This window comes from Gavialis gangeticus, unplaced genomic scaffold (genome assembly GCF_001723915.1).
Source record: "Gavialis gangeticus isolate Ggan-Ray unplaced genomic scaffold, GavGan_comp1, whole genome shotgun sequence".
NCBI classification, from domain to species: Eukaryota; Metazoa; Chordata; order Crocodylia; family Gavialidae; genus Gavialis; species Gavialis gangeticus.
Genome location: NW_017729008.1, coordinates 18,308,823 through 18,330,234, shown reverse-complemented (window position 1 = coordinate 18,330,234; position 21,412 = coordinate 18,308,823). Strand labels below are relative to the sequence as shown.

At 43.6% G+C, this 21,412-nt stretch overlaps 1 protein-coding gene across 1 annotated transcript in view; it reads right to left on the bottom strand.

Moving 5' to 3' along the window:
* Nucleotides 1-1,425: 1,425 nt before the first annotated feature.
* FBXL13 (F-box and leucine rich repeat protein 13) overlaps nucleotides 1,426-21,412 on the bottom strand; it is a 228,470-nt gene continuing 208,483 nt past the window's right edge. Inside the window, exons 19-21 of the mRNA XM_019509463.1 lie at nucleotides 13,204-13,338; nucleotides 7,665-7,828; nucleotides 1,426-1,856 (exon numbers count right to left, since the gene is read on the bottom strand). Of these exons, the coding sequence (XP_019365008.1) occupies nucleotides 1,679-1,856; nucleotides 7,665-7,828; nucleotides 13,204-13,338 (477 nt within the window). The 3' untranslated portion in view covers nucleotides 1,426-1,678. The remainder of the gene's footprint in view (nucleotides 1,857-7,664; nucleotides 7,829-13,203; nucleotides 13,339-21,412) is intronic.

The window sequence follows — 21,412 nt, the reverse complement described above, 5'->3', positions numbered from 1 at the left end:
GACTGTGTTTGAAATGGTCCACAATTTTTCTACACTTTGCCAGCACGTTTTCAAAACCACCAGCACTGAGCAGGACTGTGATGGATGACTGCAGACTGTGAGTGATGCTCATCATGTGTTCAAAAGGCAAGTGACTGGCTGCTGCTATCAGATTATGTGCACTGTTAGTGCTAACTGCTGTTACCTTTTCTTGAATATGCCATTCTTTTGGAACGTCCAAGAAACTCTCTGCAAGTTTCAGCATAATGTCTCTGTTGAAGCAAATGACTGCAGTGTCCATGCAGCATCAGTCAGGTGTATCATGACTCTAAGATAGCTGTGATTGCTCAAGGATGTCCAGTGATCACCAGTCAAAGCAACATCTTGTGCATTTTTCAACAGCTCCAAATTAGTAGCCTTCTTGTTGTGATATAGGTCGTGTATTTGTGATGCAATAGTTCCTTGGAAGGGCAAGGTTTGACTGATTAAAAGATGCAATTTGAATAACCTCTATCAGCCCTCTGTCATTTACAATGTTGAGTGGTCCGCAGTCCATAGCTGTTCATTTTGCAGTAGCATTGGTTAAGCTGTTGTATTTCATTTTATCCATGGGCTTGCAGCGATTCTGAAACTCAGTAAGTGTACTGTGTCTCAGCTCGCCGGATTCATTTGCTGTCATTGGGTTATCTGTAGCAAGAGGAATGGCACCAAAAGCATGTTTAGCACATAGGTAGTACTGCAGACTTGAGGTGCTTTGATTATATTGGAGCTCAGCCTTGCAACAGCTACAGATAAGTCTTTTTATCCACAGAACCATCCGCAAGTTTTTTTATAAATAATCTTCCCATTCAAAACGCCCACATCTTGCTTTGTTCCATTGTATCTTTCTGCTATTTATTTACTCACTACCAGAAGAACAGAGTAGAACTGTGCTAATTTCTGCCTAGTGATTAAGTACAGTATGTGAAAAGGGTCAAAACCAGGGTTAGCATTTTTTCAATTACAAAAAAGAGGACACATGTTGGGAGCACACCTCATTCCCAACCCTCACCCCTTGGCACAGCTGGTACCCCTCACTCCTGACCCTGACCTGCAGCCCCCTGGCACTGCTGGTGCCCTGCACTCCTGACCCCCACAGCCCCTTGCTCCCCCCAACAGCATCACCTGGGGCTGCCTAGCCCGTGCAAGCATGGGGCACCAGCTCCATGCCGGAGCTCCCCACCACCTTCAAAAGGTGCCTCACCCTGCCCTAACACAGACCCAGTGCCTGGATAGCTTCCTCTAGGGCCAGCAGGCACCTGCCCCCCTCCCCTCCCTGCCCCACCCTAAACAGTCCCCAAGACCTGGCTGTCCAACCTCTGCCCCCCCATACACTTACCTGCATTGAGCTGCCAAGTCTGCTTCTAGGACCCTGCCTGGCTGCTTGCTGGCCGTGTGTGTGGGGGGGGGGCACTTTTCCCCCAACACACAGGACCCAGCAGTAGCAATTAATGCATATTAAAAAAATGAATTAAAAAAACTAATGCATTAATTATGCTTGTTAATGGTGATTAGTTGACAGCCCTAAAATGTAGGCCTCAATTATCCTGCTACAAAGACTTGACTTGCACTAACTCTTACCAGTTCAACTAGAAAGAACTCCTTTTATTAAATGACTATTCCCTTAAAAAAAAAAAGTATGGTTAAAATATAAAAGATATTATGCAGCTTCTTCATTTTCATTCCGAATCCACAATTTTGCTTTTTCAGTTCCTGTTGTGTGTTTCTTCTGGGGCTTGACCACAGTACTAGGCTGATTATACCCAAACCATGAAGGAGGTTCAGCATTGCTGTATTCTTGTTTCTCTATCTTGGCTGAGTATTTCAGAACAGCTTGTCTGAAACAAAACATTAAAAATAACCACATTGCATAAACAGTTTCTACCCAATCTTGTAACAGTGTAAAACCCTCAAGGTCAGATCTTCAACCGTTATAAATCCACTAATATAAAACCTTATTTTATATGTAGCATCTTTTGAAAAGCAACAATTGTTACAATAATTGCCTTAATCCAGAACATAATCTCAAATCAAAGAAACTATTGCCTTCAGCATTAAACATAAAATGGAGAGGCCCAGTCACTCAGTTGGGCATGCCTAGATGAGTTAAGTGCAAGTGTGAGGTCCCAAATTGAAAGCCACAGAAAGACTGAGGAAGAACGTAAGCACCTAACTGCCATGTTAGGTGCCTTCATCCAAAACTGAGCTCCTCAAAACCACTGCTTAGCTGCCACCTCACCCTGGAAGTACTACATGTAGTCTAGATGCATAGGGCCTCTCTGTGCTGTGGTGGGGGGCATATGCCAGCACCAGTAAACATAAGTACCCACCCACCTGATTCCAGTGAGGTGCTTTCGGCTTCCCACTGGAGCTACTCTGAGCTATCCACAATGGCTACTTTATCTGCGGAGCCCAATCTGTCAGGCATGGTCTGAGAGCAACTAGTGGATTGGGCACATCAGAAAAGAGACAGAGGAATTAGATCTAATGAATTTATCCCAATAGGGTTTGTATATGTGATAGATTTTAGTGGCAAAGAGCCCAGCAGACTGGAGGCACTTCTGCCCAAAAGCAGACCTTCAGGCTCCTGGAGACCTAACACTAAAGGGTACAGACACAAATTCCACTTTACAGATCAATTTAAACTATTCCTCACCTGCTGAGGTGAGGTTTTGGATCACGATTTCAGACTTACATCCCTAAGTCCTGCTTTATGCACTTTAAGTCTTTTCTTGGATCTAGTTCGTGGGCCCCCTAGTTCTTAGCTCCTAGTGGGGAAGAAAGATCGCTTGCATTGCTCTTGATAGCATCTCAAGCTGATGTTCGGGGTGGCAAGGACAGTTCCAGGCACAGCTCTCTCCTAGCTGCCCCTGGCCACTGTGAACGTTCCCAGGACAAAGGAAATCTCAATAGGAGGCCCTGAACAGACAAGACTTTGAGAGCCTCCACAACATAAATAATTTGAGCCAACCACTTCCTAAACATATACAGAGACACAATCCTTGTCCCAAAGTGCACATAATCTTAGAAGGCAAATACATGGTACTTCTTACTATTAAAAATAAGAGGGAAGTTTTGAGGAGCAGCAGAGGAGGAGACCTCCAGTGAATGAAAAGGAAAAGAAGCTTCCGAACAGTTGAGTGTTTTTACCAAGCCAGCCAACACTGACTGCTGGACAATGTTTGCTCTGTCTTTACCCGGTGCTTACTGTGAGGTGGTGGTATTCGCAAACTACATTTCTAACTTAACATGGTTGAAAAAAATCATCCAGGCCAAATTCAGTACACAACCACCCCTTAAGACAGGAAAAATGAAAACTTGGGATATCATGTATAAGAAATTAAGCTCATTCCTGTCACCTTTAGTACCTATATATAATAAGAAGAATATAGTCTTAGTAACACATGAGGAAGCTTTAGTACCTGGGAACATATATCAGTGTCCCAAATGCTGGAATATTCAAAGAATAGGTATTTGGATCTTTGGAAGAAATACAGCGTACCATAGGAGATCCCATTTTTCCAATATCTGCAACTGAGACACTTTTTAACATATGCCCAAAGAAATGTAAAGCTCAGCAGAGAAGAATAAGCATTACTGATGACAAAATGAGCTACTGAATCAGAAACAAGTGCTGAAGAATGGGAAACTGTCTAAAACAATGGTCCTCATACATCCATCTACACAATAATAAAAGAAAATAATTCTAAAATCTTGTGTCGATGTTCTCTCTCCCCCTTTAAAAGTAAATGTAGTTATGGTCCAGGAACAGGCTGTTGCTGGATTCTGAGGATTCTGTCACATCTGGTGGGCATGTCCCAGGATCAGGTTAGAGATGTGAGGGAAATAACAGGATACTATCTATCAGACAACCTCTTAGGGCGCGTCCAGATGTGCGTGGACATTTGGTTCCCTGGGGACAGGTAGTGGCAGTGTACCTTGTGCCGCTGCTACTTGTCCCTGGGGAATGCCCATGCCACGCATGCTTTGGCGCATAGCAAGTTGCCCCAGGTGGGGTAGGAGAGGTTGGGGTCAGCACAGTGCTGGCCCCAGCAGCCTTACTTGGGGTCCCAGGGGCCTCCCAGGGCTGCAGCTGTGGCAACTCTGGTGAGCAAAGCCTGGCTGGCAGTGGAGTGTGGCTATGGCTGGCTCAACTCTGCTTTTCAGCAGCACATGCTGGCTGAGCATGCATTGCTCTGGGTTTTTTCCCCCAGAGTTTTTTTTTTAATCCCTAGATATCCAGAGGTCAAAAAAGCCTGTAGAAAAACCTGGCACTGCACATGCTCGGCCAGCATGCCCTTGCAGCGTAGAGAACACCAATGTGTGCAGTATGTGGCGCCATGTACCACACAACCATATGCTCATCTGGATGCACCTTTAGTCTTCTCTTCCTGAGACCTCTGCAACATGTAAGAGTCTTAAGGATTTACTTGCTCACCTCCTGCTGGCTGCAAGAATTACAACTGAAAAGCCTGGAAAAGAAAGGCCACCCCACCCCTGTTAAAATCACTGACTGGTTTCAAAAAGTTTGGGAAGTTTCAGTAGCAGAAAAGCTGTCCTGGCAAGCCCATGTTCTACAGGGAAGAAGGAAAAGGATGCTCATTTGAGAAATTTGGTAGGCATTGCTGTAATCTGCTAAGAAGAATCTTCTGTCTTTAGACCAAAAATAATGAGAAATTTTGTTGTATATTGAAAGAGAATACTAGTTCTGTCAGCCAACAATTAAGAAGAATTTGGGAATACAAAATTTAAAAGCACAGTTGAGTAGATGATGAACTCTGTATTATGCAAAGCTCTGAGAAAAACAGAGGTGGGGAATGATTAACTATGTTGAATATAGACAGGAAGAAACAGAAAAGCTTAACATCAACTAAAACAAAGCACCTGTCAGAGACTGAAGGGAAGAGAAGACAGGATCACAAGACTCCTCTGTGAACACTGTCCTGAGTTAAGGGAGCACTTCTGATATATGTCTTTATGTATATTTTAGGGCACTGAATGTATTTTTAAATGTTAAAGTTGCTATTTGATAAGTTGGATTAATTAATAAAACAAAAGCAAAACAGGCCAAAAGCTTAAAAATGGTGATAGGAGAATTGTTTGTAGCAAGAAGATTGGAAAAGATGAAAGAAGGAGGGAAGGGGAAAGCTGGTAGCTAACAGCAAAGGTGGGAAGCATACACCAAACCTCTGGCAGGTTATGTAGGAATACTTAAGTGACATAAGATCCCAGCTCTTCTGAGGCCATGCCAGCAGCAATAGTTGTATCATTATTATGGCTTCCAGCTCAAGTAGACATTCCCTGTGAACTGAAACTTGACGCTCCAGGTGCTTCAGTAAGTTCTCACGTCAAATTTGAAAAAGATCAGTGTACAGTGGGCAGAAAGAACTGCTTGCTGTTATATATTTTATTTGTTTCCTAAGGTGCAAATGGCTGAGAGATTAGATCTTAATCCTTTGTATGGTCTCTTTTGGCTGCCTTCATTTCTGAGCCCACACTGTTCAGGTCCCAGTGCCTTCCCTTTCTGTCATTCACATGTACCAAGCACACAGAAAATATTTATAAAATGTTCCCTTTTAGGAAAGTGTTACTGCAATAGCCTTTTATAACCAATATCAAACTATTAAAGTTAAAAGCAATCATCTCCCAATGCCAAAGCTTGTATTCCTTATTAGTCAGGGATTAATGAGCTGAGATGCTGAGCTTAAGTGTTTGAGACAAGTAACAGCTACAAAAGGAGGAAACATCTCCTGTTGCTCTTAAAAATGCTGCCGAGTGAACCAGCATAGTACTGAGCATAATTGAGCAATGTTTTGGTTGGAAGCACCAGGCAGTTTAGTGGGGGTCTTTGAATGGAGGCAGAAACATTCCTTTCTCTTCCACCCCCAAGAAAATAACCGCATGGAGAGAAAATGTATTCAATATTCCTAGTGTTTCAGCTAACTTGATGCAGTAGGAGTCCTACACTTTATTGTAAATGTCCTCCAGTGTTACTGTGACTTCTGCAAGACTCCCTTCCATCCGTAACTTTCTGTAGCTGCAGTTTTTTTAGTTTATCGCAGAGACTGTCCAAAATGAATTGCAACTGATACCTTCCTGCTTTTGGAAGAAACTACTCAAGGGACCAACCTACTTTCCCTTCCAGCAAAAAATGCACTCTGTACCAGCCTCACTTACTCCCACATGAGGTTATGTGCTGTATTTTATGGAGTTTTGAGATAGGATTAGTTACCATTTCATTAATTTCTAAATATGGACATATGCATCAGGAGATGTCTGCTTCATACACTGCTTCTGTTTTATATTAATATTTAAGTAAGTCTGCAGCCTGCTATCACGTGTTATTCTTTAACAGTGTCTAGCACTGGAAAGAATGGATTCTTCATTTGCTTCTATTTTTGGTGGAGTTATATTGAGCTACAAGTTGTTGTGACTCCATTTTGTTTTTATTTTAATCTTACAAGACAAATGGAATGTGACACAGTGACATGACACGTGCTTGGCTGTGTATAGGGCTGGCCTTGACTGTTAAGCAAAGTCTAGAATAGTGGGGGCCAACCTTTTTGTCAGGCATGCCACAAATTAGCCCTGTGCCTTCCTCAAGTGCCACTCCGACCCCCTTTCTTTGCCTAATATGCTGCTCTGCTTTTTGCTCTGTACTTCTTTCCTGATCTCCTCCGCTGCTTTCTGCCTCCGGCCCTGTTTTCTTGGCCTGATCTCCTGCTCTGCTTTCTGCTTCCTGTCCTATTGGCTGCTGTGCTACCTGTGCCCACCCCAATGTGCCAGGTACCACGCGCAGAGATTGTCTGTGGCACTCATGCAATAGGTTGGCCACCCCCGGTCTAAAAGACTGGTCACTGGTTGATACATAACAGAGGAACTCCTTTAGGAACATGAAGTGTGCATGATTTATTGGTGTTCTGGGGGCAAGCATGAAATTAAAACATATTTCTTCTGGGTTTTATGTCATGTTTTGACAGTGTACAGAAACAGCAAGTTTGGTTCTGAAAATTCTCATTTTATCCAGAAACAGTTTTTCAAAATTAAAATGGACCAAGATTTAAAAATTCCTTGAATAAGCCTGAATGTTTTGCTTGCCTTCCACACTGATTTTCAAGAGGTTAATTGAGTGCCCACAGCTGGGTCTCTATGCCAGGATTGTGGCAAGAGTGGGTCTGAATAGGCCACAGCAATACAAATGCATTGCTGTGATGTCAGACCGTGGGTCCTTACCCAGCCACCTAACATTAGGACCCACCCCACTTCCCATTCCTAGCTGTAACAATGCTCTGAGGAAATTTTAAAAGCACCTGTTGGATCAGGAAGCCTAAAGAACTGGTTTTATGGTTTAAGGCACTAAGCCAATAAAGGTTGGTAGACATAGGGAATATAGATCCAAATCTGAACAGACCCAGAGCTAGAAACAGTGAACTGTTGGTAGAAACAGTGGCCTGACCAGCTCAAAGTATGTGAGACCCAGTTGCGATCCTATTTGCTATAAGAGGAGGATCAGGCCAGGCTGTGACATATGTCACTTGAACACTAGATGCATTAAAAACCATATTTTGTCTCCTGTCGATAATATTTAGTTGTACACTTTCCAATTTTACACCAACTTCTGAAATTTGCCTCAGAGCACATCTTACTTGGTAATATTTTGGCAGTACAGCATCTTCAAAATCCGGAGCTGTTTACACCCTTTCCAAAGATAACTCAGTACTTTGTCAGTAAGACATATACAGCCTGAGATGTCCAAGAAGTGGAGGTAATGGCAGACTTTAGACAAATACTGAATACCCAAGTCGGTCATCTGGAAATAAAGCAAAAGAAATAAATACAGAAGTTAGAGGATTACTGGAGATGCCAGAGAAAACCACAACACAATTTTTTACAGTGTATCATTTCAGAAAATTATATACTAAAGTACCACAGAGGAAATGAAGTTTATGGAACAGCTGAATTCTTACTATCAGAACAAGGAGACTAAAGAAAATATACATAAAAGTCACCCTTAAATGTTGGGAGAACAGTTGGTGTCAGTTAAATATAATTCCTGTGTCTGCTAAAGCATCCAGGGACATTTCAGCTAATGAGAAGACTGCAATAGCTTGGTAGTCTCAACCCTATAATTGTGTATGTACAGTCAGTCCGCACACTGTGGGCTTCACTGTTCTCAAATTATTGCATGTTAACTGTTTGACTGATTCATTTTAGAGATAACTAACTACAGGGGTGCAAGGGAAAGAGAAACTTAGATTTAACATAACCCACTTTTGCATTTCAGGGCTTTATCCCAAATGTGCGCGTATTCTCCTATGACTGATTTTGTTGACGGTACGCCATGCCTTTTGTCCACAATGGAACTTGGCTTCACTCCACACTTCCAGTGGCTAAACTGGTATCGATCACACACTGGCATTTTCTTCGGGCACTATATAATGCCCAGATTCTGTGAGCTAAGTATATGTGCCAATTTAAGCATGTGAGTAGTTTCACTGACTTCAGTCTGAATGCCTAAAGGGTCCAAAGTCTGGGAGACTTAACAAATGTAAAAAAAACCTTGCTCGGACGTTCAATAGGGCTGTGTGAAATTTTGGCAGCTGTTTTGTTTCAGAGGTGTTTTGGGCCCTTTTGGCACCTGAAACTGAATCTGAATCAAAATGGAAAGCTCCAAAACATCTCCGAAACAAAACAAGGCATCTGAAACATTTTGGAAAATTTCAGTTTCAGAGCCAGGCTTGCAGGGAAACAGCTGTAGGCTGCTGCCCTGCCACATGACTCAGCTCCACAGGGAGCAGAGACCCATGTCTGGGGTCTCCTCACCGCTGCTGCCTGCCCCACACTGTCCCAGCGACGTGGAGCTGTGCAGGGCAGGCAGCAGTGGTGAGGAGACCCCAGCACGGATCTCTGTTCCCTGCGGAGCCAGGTCGCGTGGCAGGGACCAGCAGGCTTGCTCGCCGCTCTGCGCTGCTTCCCTGCCCCGCAACCTGGCATGACGTGGATCAGAGATCTGCGCAGGAGTCTCCTTACCTGCATGGAGGGCAGCTGCCTTCCCCTGGACGAGCCACCAATGGCCCCATCCTGCTCCCTGCTGGGGCCCTGTAGCCCCCAGCTCCAGGCCCTGCTTGGCTGGGCGGTAGGGCCGTGCAAAGCTTGCAGCCCGTTCAAGACAGATTCAGAGGAGATTCAGATGAAAGAAAACAGGAGTGATCTGAAACACTGAAATGAATCACTGGCATTCAAACCAGCCGAATCCAAAACCGAATTGAAACACAGCCGTTTCATTCAGTTAATGGCATGGAGGATGGCATGGAGGGAAACAAGAAGTAGGCTTCTCTTGAGCAGCTTTTGTAAGTCTCTTTCACAGTTCCTAGGATCATGGAAGCTTAAAAAGGACCAAAAGAGGAGATGGAGCTATGATCCTGTTTCCTTCTGGTCTCCAGAGGGGCTTATAGAGCTGGACACGAGTCCACTATCCCTTGCCTCTGCACTCCCACTCCTCCACCCCGGGAGATGCCAGTTTTACTCATGGGTTTTGGTAAATGCCCACAATCAAGCCCTGCACTTGGTTCACAAAATACTTCCTCCCGCTCTGAGGGGAGTAAGCAGAACTTTGCCTGCTGGACTCAATTATGGAGGATCAGACCCAATTCCAGGAAATATGTTTGATCACAAACACTAACCCTACTCTCTGCACAGGTCATCTTTCCACTGGCTTGTATCTTTTGAAGTGTATTATTTAGCTGGCTTATTCATTTATCCAGGGATTCATTTTCAGCTCTCAGTGCATTTTCTCTCGTGTGGTTTGTTGCCAACAACAATTAAATTCTTTCCACAGAACAATTCAATGAGTATTCCCTGAGTGAAGCTTTACAGCCTTACAAATTACACAGGAGACTCAGCTGTGCTTATAAGCAAGCACAATTATTAAATTTTTAGATGGAATGAGCAATGTTAGAAGGAAGATTTTCATAATCTGTTTAAAAATATATGTTCAGTTATTTGCCAGAGAAATATAATGTCAGGGAACCCAACTGTGCTGAACTAAAGATAACAATTTTTTTCAAAGGAGAAGAACAGGGTTCAGTCAGTATGATTACACTGATCATTTTTTCAAACTTCATGGAAATGTCCAGGTTTCCACGGTACACTAAATGGAAAGTGAATTTCCCAAGTTGTCTTATTATTATATTTGTGTTTGTTTGGGTTTTTTTCACATGCCTGATGTTGCAGGCCAAGATTCTGCCAAACATCTCTCTTGGAACAGATTAGATCTTGCTCCTCTTGTCCATTTTTAAACCATCTCTGAGTGGAAAATTTCCTTACTTGGCAGCTCTGTATCTATGTGGGCAATTGCCAAAGAATTTGAGAGACCTATTAGTGGTAATAGCCTCAGGTGTATCCATCCAATAGTACTCTATGGAATTTCAAACTGGCTTGCACCCAATTGAGGGCTTATTAAGATCCAGCATGGATTTTTCTGTAACAGTCTTGATGATAGTGACCAAAGGTATAAACAACCAAGTTATGGCAAGCTAAAGGAGGTGAGGATTTAACATGGGGCAGCTGACACAGAGTAATTGCTCATGTGCCCACTCTCAGCCTGTAGTAAGTAGAAGCTAAATTGTGGGAGTTCAACCCAAGTGAAACAAAGCTAAGTTACTGTGGCTTCCTTTTCACTTACTGCAGGGTGAGATCACACATGACAACAGTGACTGCAGAACAACTGGTGCACAGTAAGTCCGTCTTGGCCCCTTTTAAGTTGCTGTAATTTGTTCATTTTGTCCAGGCCTTTCAGCTGTGAAAAGACCAGATTTGCTGGGTAATCTTTTTAAAGGGAAGAAATAACTGGGCAGGCTTTTGTTCCTTCTTCTCTCCAAAGACTATTCCAGAATATCACTGCTCTGATAGTTTGAGATCTCCTAATTCCCAGTCTTTTTTTTTTGTGGCTAGCTTATGTCCATATGTTCTTGTGTCATGAACACAAGGTAAAGAGAGAAGTGGGGGAGGTATGATTGGAAACAAGATCTGTTCATCTAGTGCGAGCTGATCATTCTGCCTATAGACTTCCATTTATAATGTTACTATTGAAAGGTTAATCAAACGGCTAAAAGCAGCTGAGAAAAGTGGAATAGAGGAGTTGCAATTCAGGCTGCTGCATTTAATTGCTGATAGTCTAGGATGAGTTGTTTTGTTTTTCAAAATTCCTCTGTACTAGCCTTTATTTTCCCCTGCTTAAGTCAAGCACTGACTTCAGCAGAAGCAAAATTATGTCATTATGAAACTTTTTAGTATCATTCCCTTTTTAATTTACATTGGAATGGCTATTGAAAAAAATGCAGTAAATACTTGTTTCGCTATAAAAGAAAGCAGATATAATTGTATAAACATAGGAGCAAATGTACTGTATAAGAAGGTAACGAAATTTATGGAAATGACTTAAGTATTCCTATTAATAGTATTCATACCCAGTAGTAACCAGCTCTTTTAAAAGGAGCAGTGTATAACAGATACAGGAAAGTATAATATAAGGTATTAATGGTGATGATTACTGGAGTTATACTGGGAGCAAGTCCTGAACCCATGGCTCCCTGGCTCTTTCCTTCCTGGGGGAGTAACTTCTCCCTATGGTGTAGAATCAGGCTTCCTGTTGCTTGCTGTCCTTCTGACCCAGCGAATCTTGCACTCTTGTCTGCTGAGTGGACCAGCTTCAATGGAATGACAAAGGCACTCTCGGCTTAGCTCAGCCCATTAGCTTGGTGGCATTTCCATGGGAAATGGGAGATATGGATTCAGACAACCTTTAGCTGAGTCATGTCGAACCTAAGTCTGTCGCTTCCTGGGCCAGTCCTATAACCAATTAAGAAAAGTTGGCACCTCTTCCTCTTCCATTAGGCATACTCTGAGTAGAGGCAGGGATAATTGGCTTGTGAATGGCAAACAACCTTAGGCTAGATTCAGATGCCAACACAACCGTCTTATTCAAAATGGCGATACGATGAGCATGTGTAGTAGGTGTTTTCCAGCAATTAAGTCTGTTCTCACCTAAGTGCTAGAATTTATAGATCTGCACTGAAATGCCTAGGACGTCTCATGTGCATAAACGTGTAGGTGGGATTTGGATGAATCGCACTTCTGAGGAAAGGCACATACATTCAAAATAAAAAGCAATTTCTAGATATAAATCTCTTCTGGAATCTGGGCTCCATCTTCTTAGAAGTGCCAGGGCACCCATCTCCCTCTTTAGATGCCTAATATGTAATCATTTAGGTACCACAAAACTGCTGCTTTGCTGTCACCCAATCCTACAGGCCCCAACTTCCTCAGGCACAGAATTAAGTGCCCACTGGTTGGTATTTACAAAGCTGATGCCACCCCACAACAAACAAGCTGCTGGCAACCCTAGATTAAGCTGAAGCCCCATATGCTCCATGGACAGATTTTCAGACTAGGTGGATATGGTCAGAGCTTGATCCTGTAGTCATACTCGCAGAATATCTGGTACCAGCTACCTCCACATCTGGAGGCCCAGAAGCAAGCCACCAACATGTTGAGGGGCAGCAGAACAGAGCAAGAGGTACAAGATGTCAGCCAATTCAGCTGTTTACCTAACTCCAAGGGAGGGTTCACAGCTAAGGATCCTAAGAAAAGAGAAGCCCATCAGGCAGGTGCATCAGCTCAATTCTTTAGGCTCTGCAGGACCCTCTTCTTCCCCCAGCTTTGCTCCTTGGTACTTTACTTTTAGCTGGCTCAGGTTGCCCCAGGTCCACCTTGCCAGCTTCTGAACACCCATTCCTTAGGTACCTAACTTTTCACCTGCATTTTCTGAGGAGCCTGGACACTGAGCTTGGCCACCCAGGGGTCAGACACTGCAACTCAGAGTTTGGCAACAACTAAGCACATTTAAGAATCTGGACAATGGGAGCTCATGCCTTACGAGGTTCAGCTGCTTCAGTCACTTTAGCACTTTTGAAAAGTTTTGACCTGATTAACTTCCAGAAACTCAGTGACAGTTATTGCTTTGGGTGATGGTTACAAAAAACAAGTAAAAAATTATTAATTGAGAAATATGAACTGTAACACTATTGCAAAATAGAGACATTAGCAGGTCAAACTTCAGAATGATACACTATGTTAATTTATGTAACAGCATTCCTGGCACTCCTTCCCAGCTCTTGTACATACCTTGGGACAGCCAGCTAAGTTAAGAGACGTAAGGTTGTGGCAGTACAACGCCAGAGCTTTAGCAGTTTCATTTGTCAGTTGAAGGCAATAAGAGACGTTGAAGTATTGTAGATCTGTCACACCTTGGCAGAACTTCTGAAAGTCACAAACATGCAAATCAGTCCCACGTCACATACTTACTCTACCTTAGTCAAAGCCGACAGGTTTACAAATGACTTTCTGATCTGTTCCAGCACTTGCACTGGGACAAGGTTTGTTCTTTTTTGTCATGTTAAACATGGACTAAAATACAAGTTATCAGTGAAAGTATTCAGTTGTATTCAATAGCACCTAATAGCGAAGGAGATGTGCAAGGTGGCTATTTTTCATGTCTGATGCTCATAGAGCACAAAGTGTGTTCCTTGAATCGCAAGTAGGATCTTTCACTCCACTTCCCTGTATGCACTGATGCAGGAAAAATGCTAAATTTTTGCCTTTTTAAAAGGAGCATATCCAAACATCAAAGGTGCCACTTAGACTTGGTCCACAAAAACACTGAGCACTCTGTGGTGTCTGCAAATACCCATTCAGTATATATCAACAGGTATTTGGCAAGGCAATTATGCCTGGGCAAATTCCCAGGCTACTTGGAGCATTTTTGGTGTTAGATTCCAGGGCCGCAACTCCGGAATTCAAGGTTACAGCTCCCCTAACTCCCATTCCTGTGACTGATTTGCTGTGGGGTCTTGCATAAATTGAGTAAATGCATATTTTCCATGCTGTCCTCTGATGATGGGTGCTTTAGCAGTGTAAGTTCTGATTTCTAGAACTGCTGACTACTTGTAGAGCCCACCATCAGTTTCAGCATCTGAAATTCAGGTGCTAGCTGCTTAAGGTTAGAAAACCCAAAATTGAAACAGTGAAAGTTGCCACATTTTGAAAATGTAGACCCTAACCTCCCTTATGACCTAGTTTCCATTCTTGTAAAATAGAGATGGAGCAAACTCAGTGCATCTTTTAATGTTTGCAAAGTGCTTTGGAGACTCCCTGATGGGAAGCAATATGAAAGCACAAAGCATTATTATTACTCAGACACACTCCAATTTGCACACAGGTCTTGCAAGAAATGGGTATTCAGTAGGCACCCTGTTCCTCCTTTGAAAATGTAATCTGAATATATGTAAGACAAACCTAAGCAGCTTAATGTGGTCATGGATCTTACACTTCACATTAATCTCTCTGCCTCTGACATATGAACTAGAATCTCTCAGGCTATTCACAGGCACTGGAATACCTGGGAACCTACACGTTAAAGGATGTATTTAAAATAGTTTCACAGCAGCCACACTCATATAAAACTTGTTTCTCATGAAAGCAAGGAAAGTTGTTCCTGTAACATTTATTTCTTTGCAATGAAGCTGGTAACAATGGACAAACCATTTAAGAAACACAAAAGATACTGTTTCTTCCTTCCCACTCTGAATCATCACCCTCCCATTGTCTGGAATCTCTCTCAGGACCTCCCTTTCTCTCAAAAGACAGATGTCCCACCACAACTGTCCACACAAGTGGCCAAATAGACATTTTCAGTATCTTCTCCTGTCTCCCATCCTTCTCCTGTTTTGTAGAAGAACTCAATCTGGAAACAGTACCTCTTGGCCAGGATCAAAATGCTGTTGATTCATATGTAAAGAATATAAAATAATATTCTATATATAAAGATATCATAACTCTAATGTCCAATTCACTATCTCAGGACCTTTCCTGGCTAAAACAAAGTGTTGATCCCACTGAGAATCTCCCCTTTTCAATGATTTCTAACCCAGAAAGCTGGTTAGATATCCAGTCTTGAACTTGTCACTAGTCCAGCCCTCCAGAACTGCTAACTTGGCTGAAGGCCAGTGTAATTTAGTATTTGTTGGATTGGAAAGTCCACCTCTGTGGGGGGGAAAAGGAAACATTTATGTGGCAGATTGAAGTAAAAATGCTGGCTCCCTGAAGCTGCTAAAAGATTTGACTGAGAAGATGAGTGGGAAAAGGTGCACAACAAATGCCATTAATCACATAGATAATACTTAACATGTGGCACAAGCGACTGCTAGGGGGGATATGGCAGGGGGCACATCCCTCCCACCCTCCACCCCCCTGAGATTGGCCCCCAATTCAGCACTGCTCAGGACTGGGCAGTTTTTTTGCTGCGCAGGCTGGCAGTGGAGGGGGGAGGGTGGGGAGGGCACACTAAGCCACGGCACACAAGTGTAGGAGTAGATATGAGGCTTTTGGCCCTCTCCTGGGCCCGCCAACAAATTGTGCTGCCCCCCCCAGACTCAGAAGGCACCAACCACACCTGACGTGGTATCACACATGCATATAAGCTGCTATCCTGAAAAAAATAATTGTTACCAGTAGTTATTAGACTATCATCTCTGAAATGCAGTAGTATTTCCTTAATTTAGAATAGCAATGAACTGTGGCATGCTAGTGGTGGTATTTGCTGGGAAATATGATCTTTGTGAAGACCACTGTATATACATGTGAACTGTTGACCAGAGCTGCAATTTGCTTGTTTACCTCATCATAGTTATGGTAAGTCACTTTTTCAGCAAATGTCAGGTCATGGATACTTTAATTTAACAATGGATAGGAGTTGAAGATATGGGAATATTGGCCACTCTAATTCTCCAACTTTAATTCCAGTTTTTCAGGGTGTTAACTGTAGTACAGGAAACTTTCAAACCCCTAGTGGCTAAATTTCTTTCTTCTCATGTAAGAGAAACCCAATTATCTTCAAATTTAGTTCTCCATATGTCATGACTTAATCATGGCATTCCTAGCTAGGATATGTAGCACAGGGCTGCAGCCAAGATTTTTATGCATGTGTGATACCTTACATCATTTATATTGGATCTGTCAAGCTGCTATAGTATTTCAATGCACACATTTAAAATATCCAAAAAGGCCAGATACTGAACCTACTTCTAACTTTAAAAAGTCTCTATGTAGGTTACTTCTGAATACCAGCATTAGCTCAAATACAACTCTTTACAAGTTGCAGCCTAACTCCAGAGAAAACACATTGCAAAGCATTTTCATAATCCACCGATAGTGATGAGCTCCTTACTGCCAAGAATGATTTTCAGTAATGAAAGTAGTTCCTGGAAGCCTTAAAAACTGGAATATAACATGTAAAACAGATGCAGAATGTCTATCCTGTGACACTGTATTCTTTTTGTAAGTTATATTTTGTTTTAATGGCCACCCATCCAAAGTCAAAAACCAGGTAATGGAATTATGCCAGCATGTAACTGCTAAACATCTACATCAGGGTGGCCAACTTGTGCCACAAGTGGCATAGACAGCCACTTGGGAGATCTTGGAGGGGGCAGCAGCACAGTGGCAGATAGAACAGGAGATCAGACAGGATGTACAGAATAGGAAGCAAAAAGAGCAGAAGAAGGGGATGGGAGTGGCACAGAGAGGGCGTGGGACTTATTTGTGGCACACCTGCCAAAAAAGTTTGGCCCGCAACAATCTATGTAATCAGTGTAGGACTGAGAAGTATTTGGATGGTGGGTGGAGAAGAACACTTGGGTTGGATAAGGAGCTAGAGGAATGAAGGAAAACCAGGACTGCCTGGACAGAGAGTGGAATTAGACACTACTTTGTGGAGGGGGAAGGAAGTGATTGGAGGGCAACAACTTATTCAGTGGACAAGACGGACCTGTGCTGGGTAGGGAAGGATGGGGGAGGTCAGAATTATGTAGCAGTGGAGGCTGTTGTCTATTAAGCCCCTGTCTTATTTGTGCTAGAAGTTAGAGTGGGTGCATTGCACAAGGTGAAGGATTCCAGGGAAAAAAAACAACAGACTTATGCTTAAGGCAATTGAACATCTTGATGCCCATCTTGCTGGGTCATCTTACCCCAGCAGTCTTTCCTGCCCAAGTACAGGGCAGTTGGACCCGATGATCTGTAAGGTCCCTTCCAGCCCCTATAAACTATGAAATGATGAACACCGTGCTTGCAGTACTGCCTTCTGTACCTGCCTATCCCTCTGAATTCCAGTCAAGACGCTTCCACTTTTCACAGGGGCTCAGCTTTCATAGATTCATAGGATGTTAGGGTTGGAAGGGACCTCAATAGATCATCGAGTCCAAACCCCTGCATAGACAGCAAAGAGTGCTGGGTTCAGATGACCCCAGCCAGATGCCCATACAACCTCCTCTTGAAGACCCCCAGGGTAGGGGAGAGCACCACCTCCCTTGGGAGCCCATTCCAGATTTTGGCCACTCTAACTGTGAAGAAGTTCTTCCTAATGTCCTGTCTAAATCTGCTCTCTGCTAGCTTATGGCCATTATTTCTTGTGATCCCCAGGGGTGCCTTGGTGAGTAGAGCCTCACCAATTCCCTTCTGCACCCCCATGATGAATTTATAGGCAGCCACAAGGTTGCCCCTAAACCTTCTCTTGCAGAGGCTGAAGAGGTCCAGGCACCCTAGTCTCTCCTCGTAGGGCTACGCCTACAAGCCCTTAACCATACGAGTGGCCCTTCTCTGGACCCTCTCCACGTTATCCACATCCCTCTTAAAGTGTGGTGCCCAACACTGGACGCAGTACTCCAACTGCAGTCTGACCAGTGCCCAATAGAGGGGAAGTATCACCTCCTTGGTTCTGCTTGTCATGCATCTGCTGATGCACGATAAAGTGCAGTTAGCTTTGCTGATGACTTCGTCACACTGACGACTCATGTTCATCTTGGAGTCCACTAGGACTCTGAGATCCCTTTCCGCTTCCGTGCTGCCGAGCAGGTCATTTCCTAGGACATTTTTCCTCCCTAGGTGCAGCACTTTGCATTTCTCCTTGTTAAATTGCATTCTATTGTTTTTCTGCCCATTTGTCCAACCTGTCCAGGTCTGCCTGTAGTTGTTCCCTGCCCTCCCGTGTGTCCACTTCTCCCCACAGTTTTGATTCATCTGCAAACTTGGACAGAGTACACTTCATTCCCTCATCCAAGTCACTGATGAAGACACTGAAGAGTATCGGTCCAAGGACTGAGCCCTGTGGGACCCCAATACCCACTCCCTTCCAGGTCAATACCGACCCATCCATTATCACTCTCTGGGTACGACCCTCTAGCCAATTTGCCACCCACTGGACTGTGTAATCATCCAAGTCACAACCTCTTAATTTGTTCACCAGTATGGGGTGGGATACGATATCAAAGGCCTTTCTGAAGTCTGAGTAAATGACATCTACCTCTACTCCTGCATCCAGGTGTTTTGTAACCTGGTCATAAAAAGAGACCAGATTAGTCAGGCATGATCCATCTGCTATGCACCCGTGCTGGTTTCCCCTCAGCATAATTTTTCCTGCTGGGCTCTCACATATATGAGCCTTAACAATCTTTTCAAAGACTTTGCCAAGGATGGAGGTGAGGCTGACTTTCTGGCTGCCTGGCTTATAGTAATGTAACTAGAAGTAGGCAAGAAAGGCACCAGACCCAAGCACCAAAACAGGGCAGAAGCCTGTTTTACAGCCACAGAAACTTGAACCTGTACCACTGCCAGACTGCAGGAAGCCTGTGCCTCCCACCCTCCCAACCACCCAACACTCAGCCCAGGAGCACCCCTCTGGTCCTATCAGGGTGCCAAAATGGCTAGCTACATCTCTGCTGCCTTGACACTGAGATTTGTAGTTGAACACTCCTGGTTGCAACTGAAGTCAGCAGGACTCCCTATAGCCTTAATCTTTTTGTACCTCTGTTCCTCATCTGAAGAATAGGAATTATAAACCTTACTTTACTGGGGGGCGTTGTGGGAGTAAAATAAACGTTTGTGGAACACTCAAATACCACCTAGTGAGAAGCGCCAGAGAAAGGCCAGTGAGTTGGTTAATAATGCTGTCTTCAGGAGAAACTTTATGAATAGAAAATAAGGCCCAGAACTACATATCAAACAAAAAAGGGGAAAAAACTACTAGCATCCTCCATCCTGTGCAATGAATGAGGTAAGGATCCAATGGAAAAAATAATATGTGGCCAAATAATTAAAGACTTTCATATACACAGGGCACTCAATTAAATTTTCATGGGCATCCTGAATTCTGGCAGTCCCTAATCTTTCAGTGCTTGACTTGGCAAAGTTAATGTTCCTTTAACAGAAGGCTTTTTGCTGTGTGTAATTATATATTTAGTTTTAGCCAGAGGATGAGTGGGGCAGTTGTTTGAGAGGTAATATAGGATAACTGAATATAACTGTTTCATAACTATGAAACTATGAATAAAATCCTAGGTCTAGAGCAGTGATTCTCAACTGAGTGTTGCAGCACCCAGCCCTGCCCCAGCATCCCACAGACAAGCAGTACCCTGGCTGCTCCCTGCCAGCCCACTCCCTGCCAGCCCCTGGGCCAGTGCTTCAAGTGGCACACTGTGCCCTGGACAGCTCAGAGAGCATGTGGCCATGGAGCTGTACTTTTCAGCCTGGATCCTTTCTCTACTCCTCACATACTCCCAGAGCTTGTAGAAGGGGCCGTGGTGGTGGCACTTGGTCCAGTTGTTAGCATGCAAGTCCCTGGAGGAGCAGCCACTTCTGTGGGAGCTGTACTCACCCCTCAGGTACAGGACAAGAGCAGGGAGAGGTCAGATGACAGAAAGAGCAGGACACAGTATGGTCCTGCCCCACTGCACTCACCTGGCACCAGCCTTGGTACCTCCAGAGGCCACTGTCACCCCCTTCCACCTCCTGCAGGGACAGCCGCCTCCCTCAGCGGTCTAAGGACACATCCCCAAGTTTCCCAGTCTGCTCCACCAAGCAGCCCTGTCAGTGCAGAGCACTATGCACCACTCCTTGCCTTCAGGAGCCCTTGCCCACTGCTGTCTTCCCAGCCTCCCCATGAATCCTTTTAAGGGTGCCATGGGGTAGAAGAAGCATGGTAAGAAATACATTACTTTTTTTAAAGGTGTGTTGCTAAATTCAGAGAATTTACAGAGGAAAGGTTGAGAACCACTGGTCTAGAGCCAGCCATGAGCCACAGCACAAAAAGAAACTGCAAAATCTCCACTGAAGACAAACAACTTGTCGTGATCCCTCTGCAAAAAGTAGATGCCTGTACACTGACTTTCTATAAATTAGATACCCATAGTCCGACATTTTTTAAAAGTTACTTGGTACTTTCCACAAAACATACAAAAAAACCAGTCCAGTCAGAACTGCATCAGTTCTTATGTCAGTGGCTGTCTGTAGACAGTCATATGTACACTGGGTAATAAAACTCAATCCAGATGCAGCCCCTGTGGTCCAGTAGAAACTGACTCATTCCTATAATATATGGCTTTTGAGTGATGGATTTTGGAGCTTTATGCTGGAAAAAAGATGATAGTGCCAAGACTGGGATTACATGATGGCATTGCCAACACCTGCAGCCTTAGGACCCACCACTACTTGTGAATAGGCTATTTCACCATTTCTGTCATGAATGGCTTTGAGTGTTTATCAGCTGGAAAATACAACAGGCCACTGTTTTAGTTGGAATAGGCTATAAATCTTAGCTCATTTCTTACTGTGAAATTCCTGATTAATGTTGATTTGTTATGTTACCATGATATGCAACGCAGGAGATGTATAGACCTTTACTAATTCTTAAAAAATGTGCAGAAGGTAAGTAACATGACACCTTTTATACAACTGAGAAATAAAGTAAAATATTATAACTATTGCATATGTCATTTTCTTTCCCAAGATGATGTTTACAGGTTAATTAGGACTAGAAAAGGGTCTGCCACTGGCACACTCTATCACTCCTTCCTTACAGTCCTTTCTTCGTTGCAGCAGAGACTATGGCTTTCTAGTATTCTCCCTATCTCCTATTAAAAAAAAAAAAAGCTTGTTCAGTCCCTTGTTCAGTGTCTCAGCCTCCCCCTCCTGCTCTCTCTTGGTGCCCATCCTGAGCTCCATCATTCTCCTTCAATGGCCTATCTGTGTGCAAACCATTCATTTATATAACTCTAATTATTATCTCAACACAGATGGTTCCCAGATATACAATTCCATCCTCAACTCTCTCCTTTGTACAGACTTATTTCTGAGCCCTCTGAAATGTTCTTTTAGACTTCTGCAACCAAATCAAAATCAACGTCACAAACTTACCATCTCATCTTTATTCCAAGATTCCCCCTCTCCTTCCCGCTGTCTAATGTTGTTGGCAATTGCATCATCTTCCTTTGGCCTCAGGCTCACA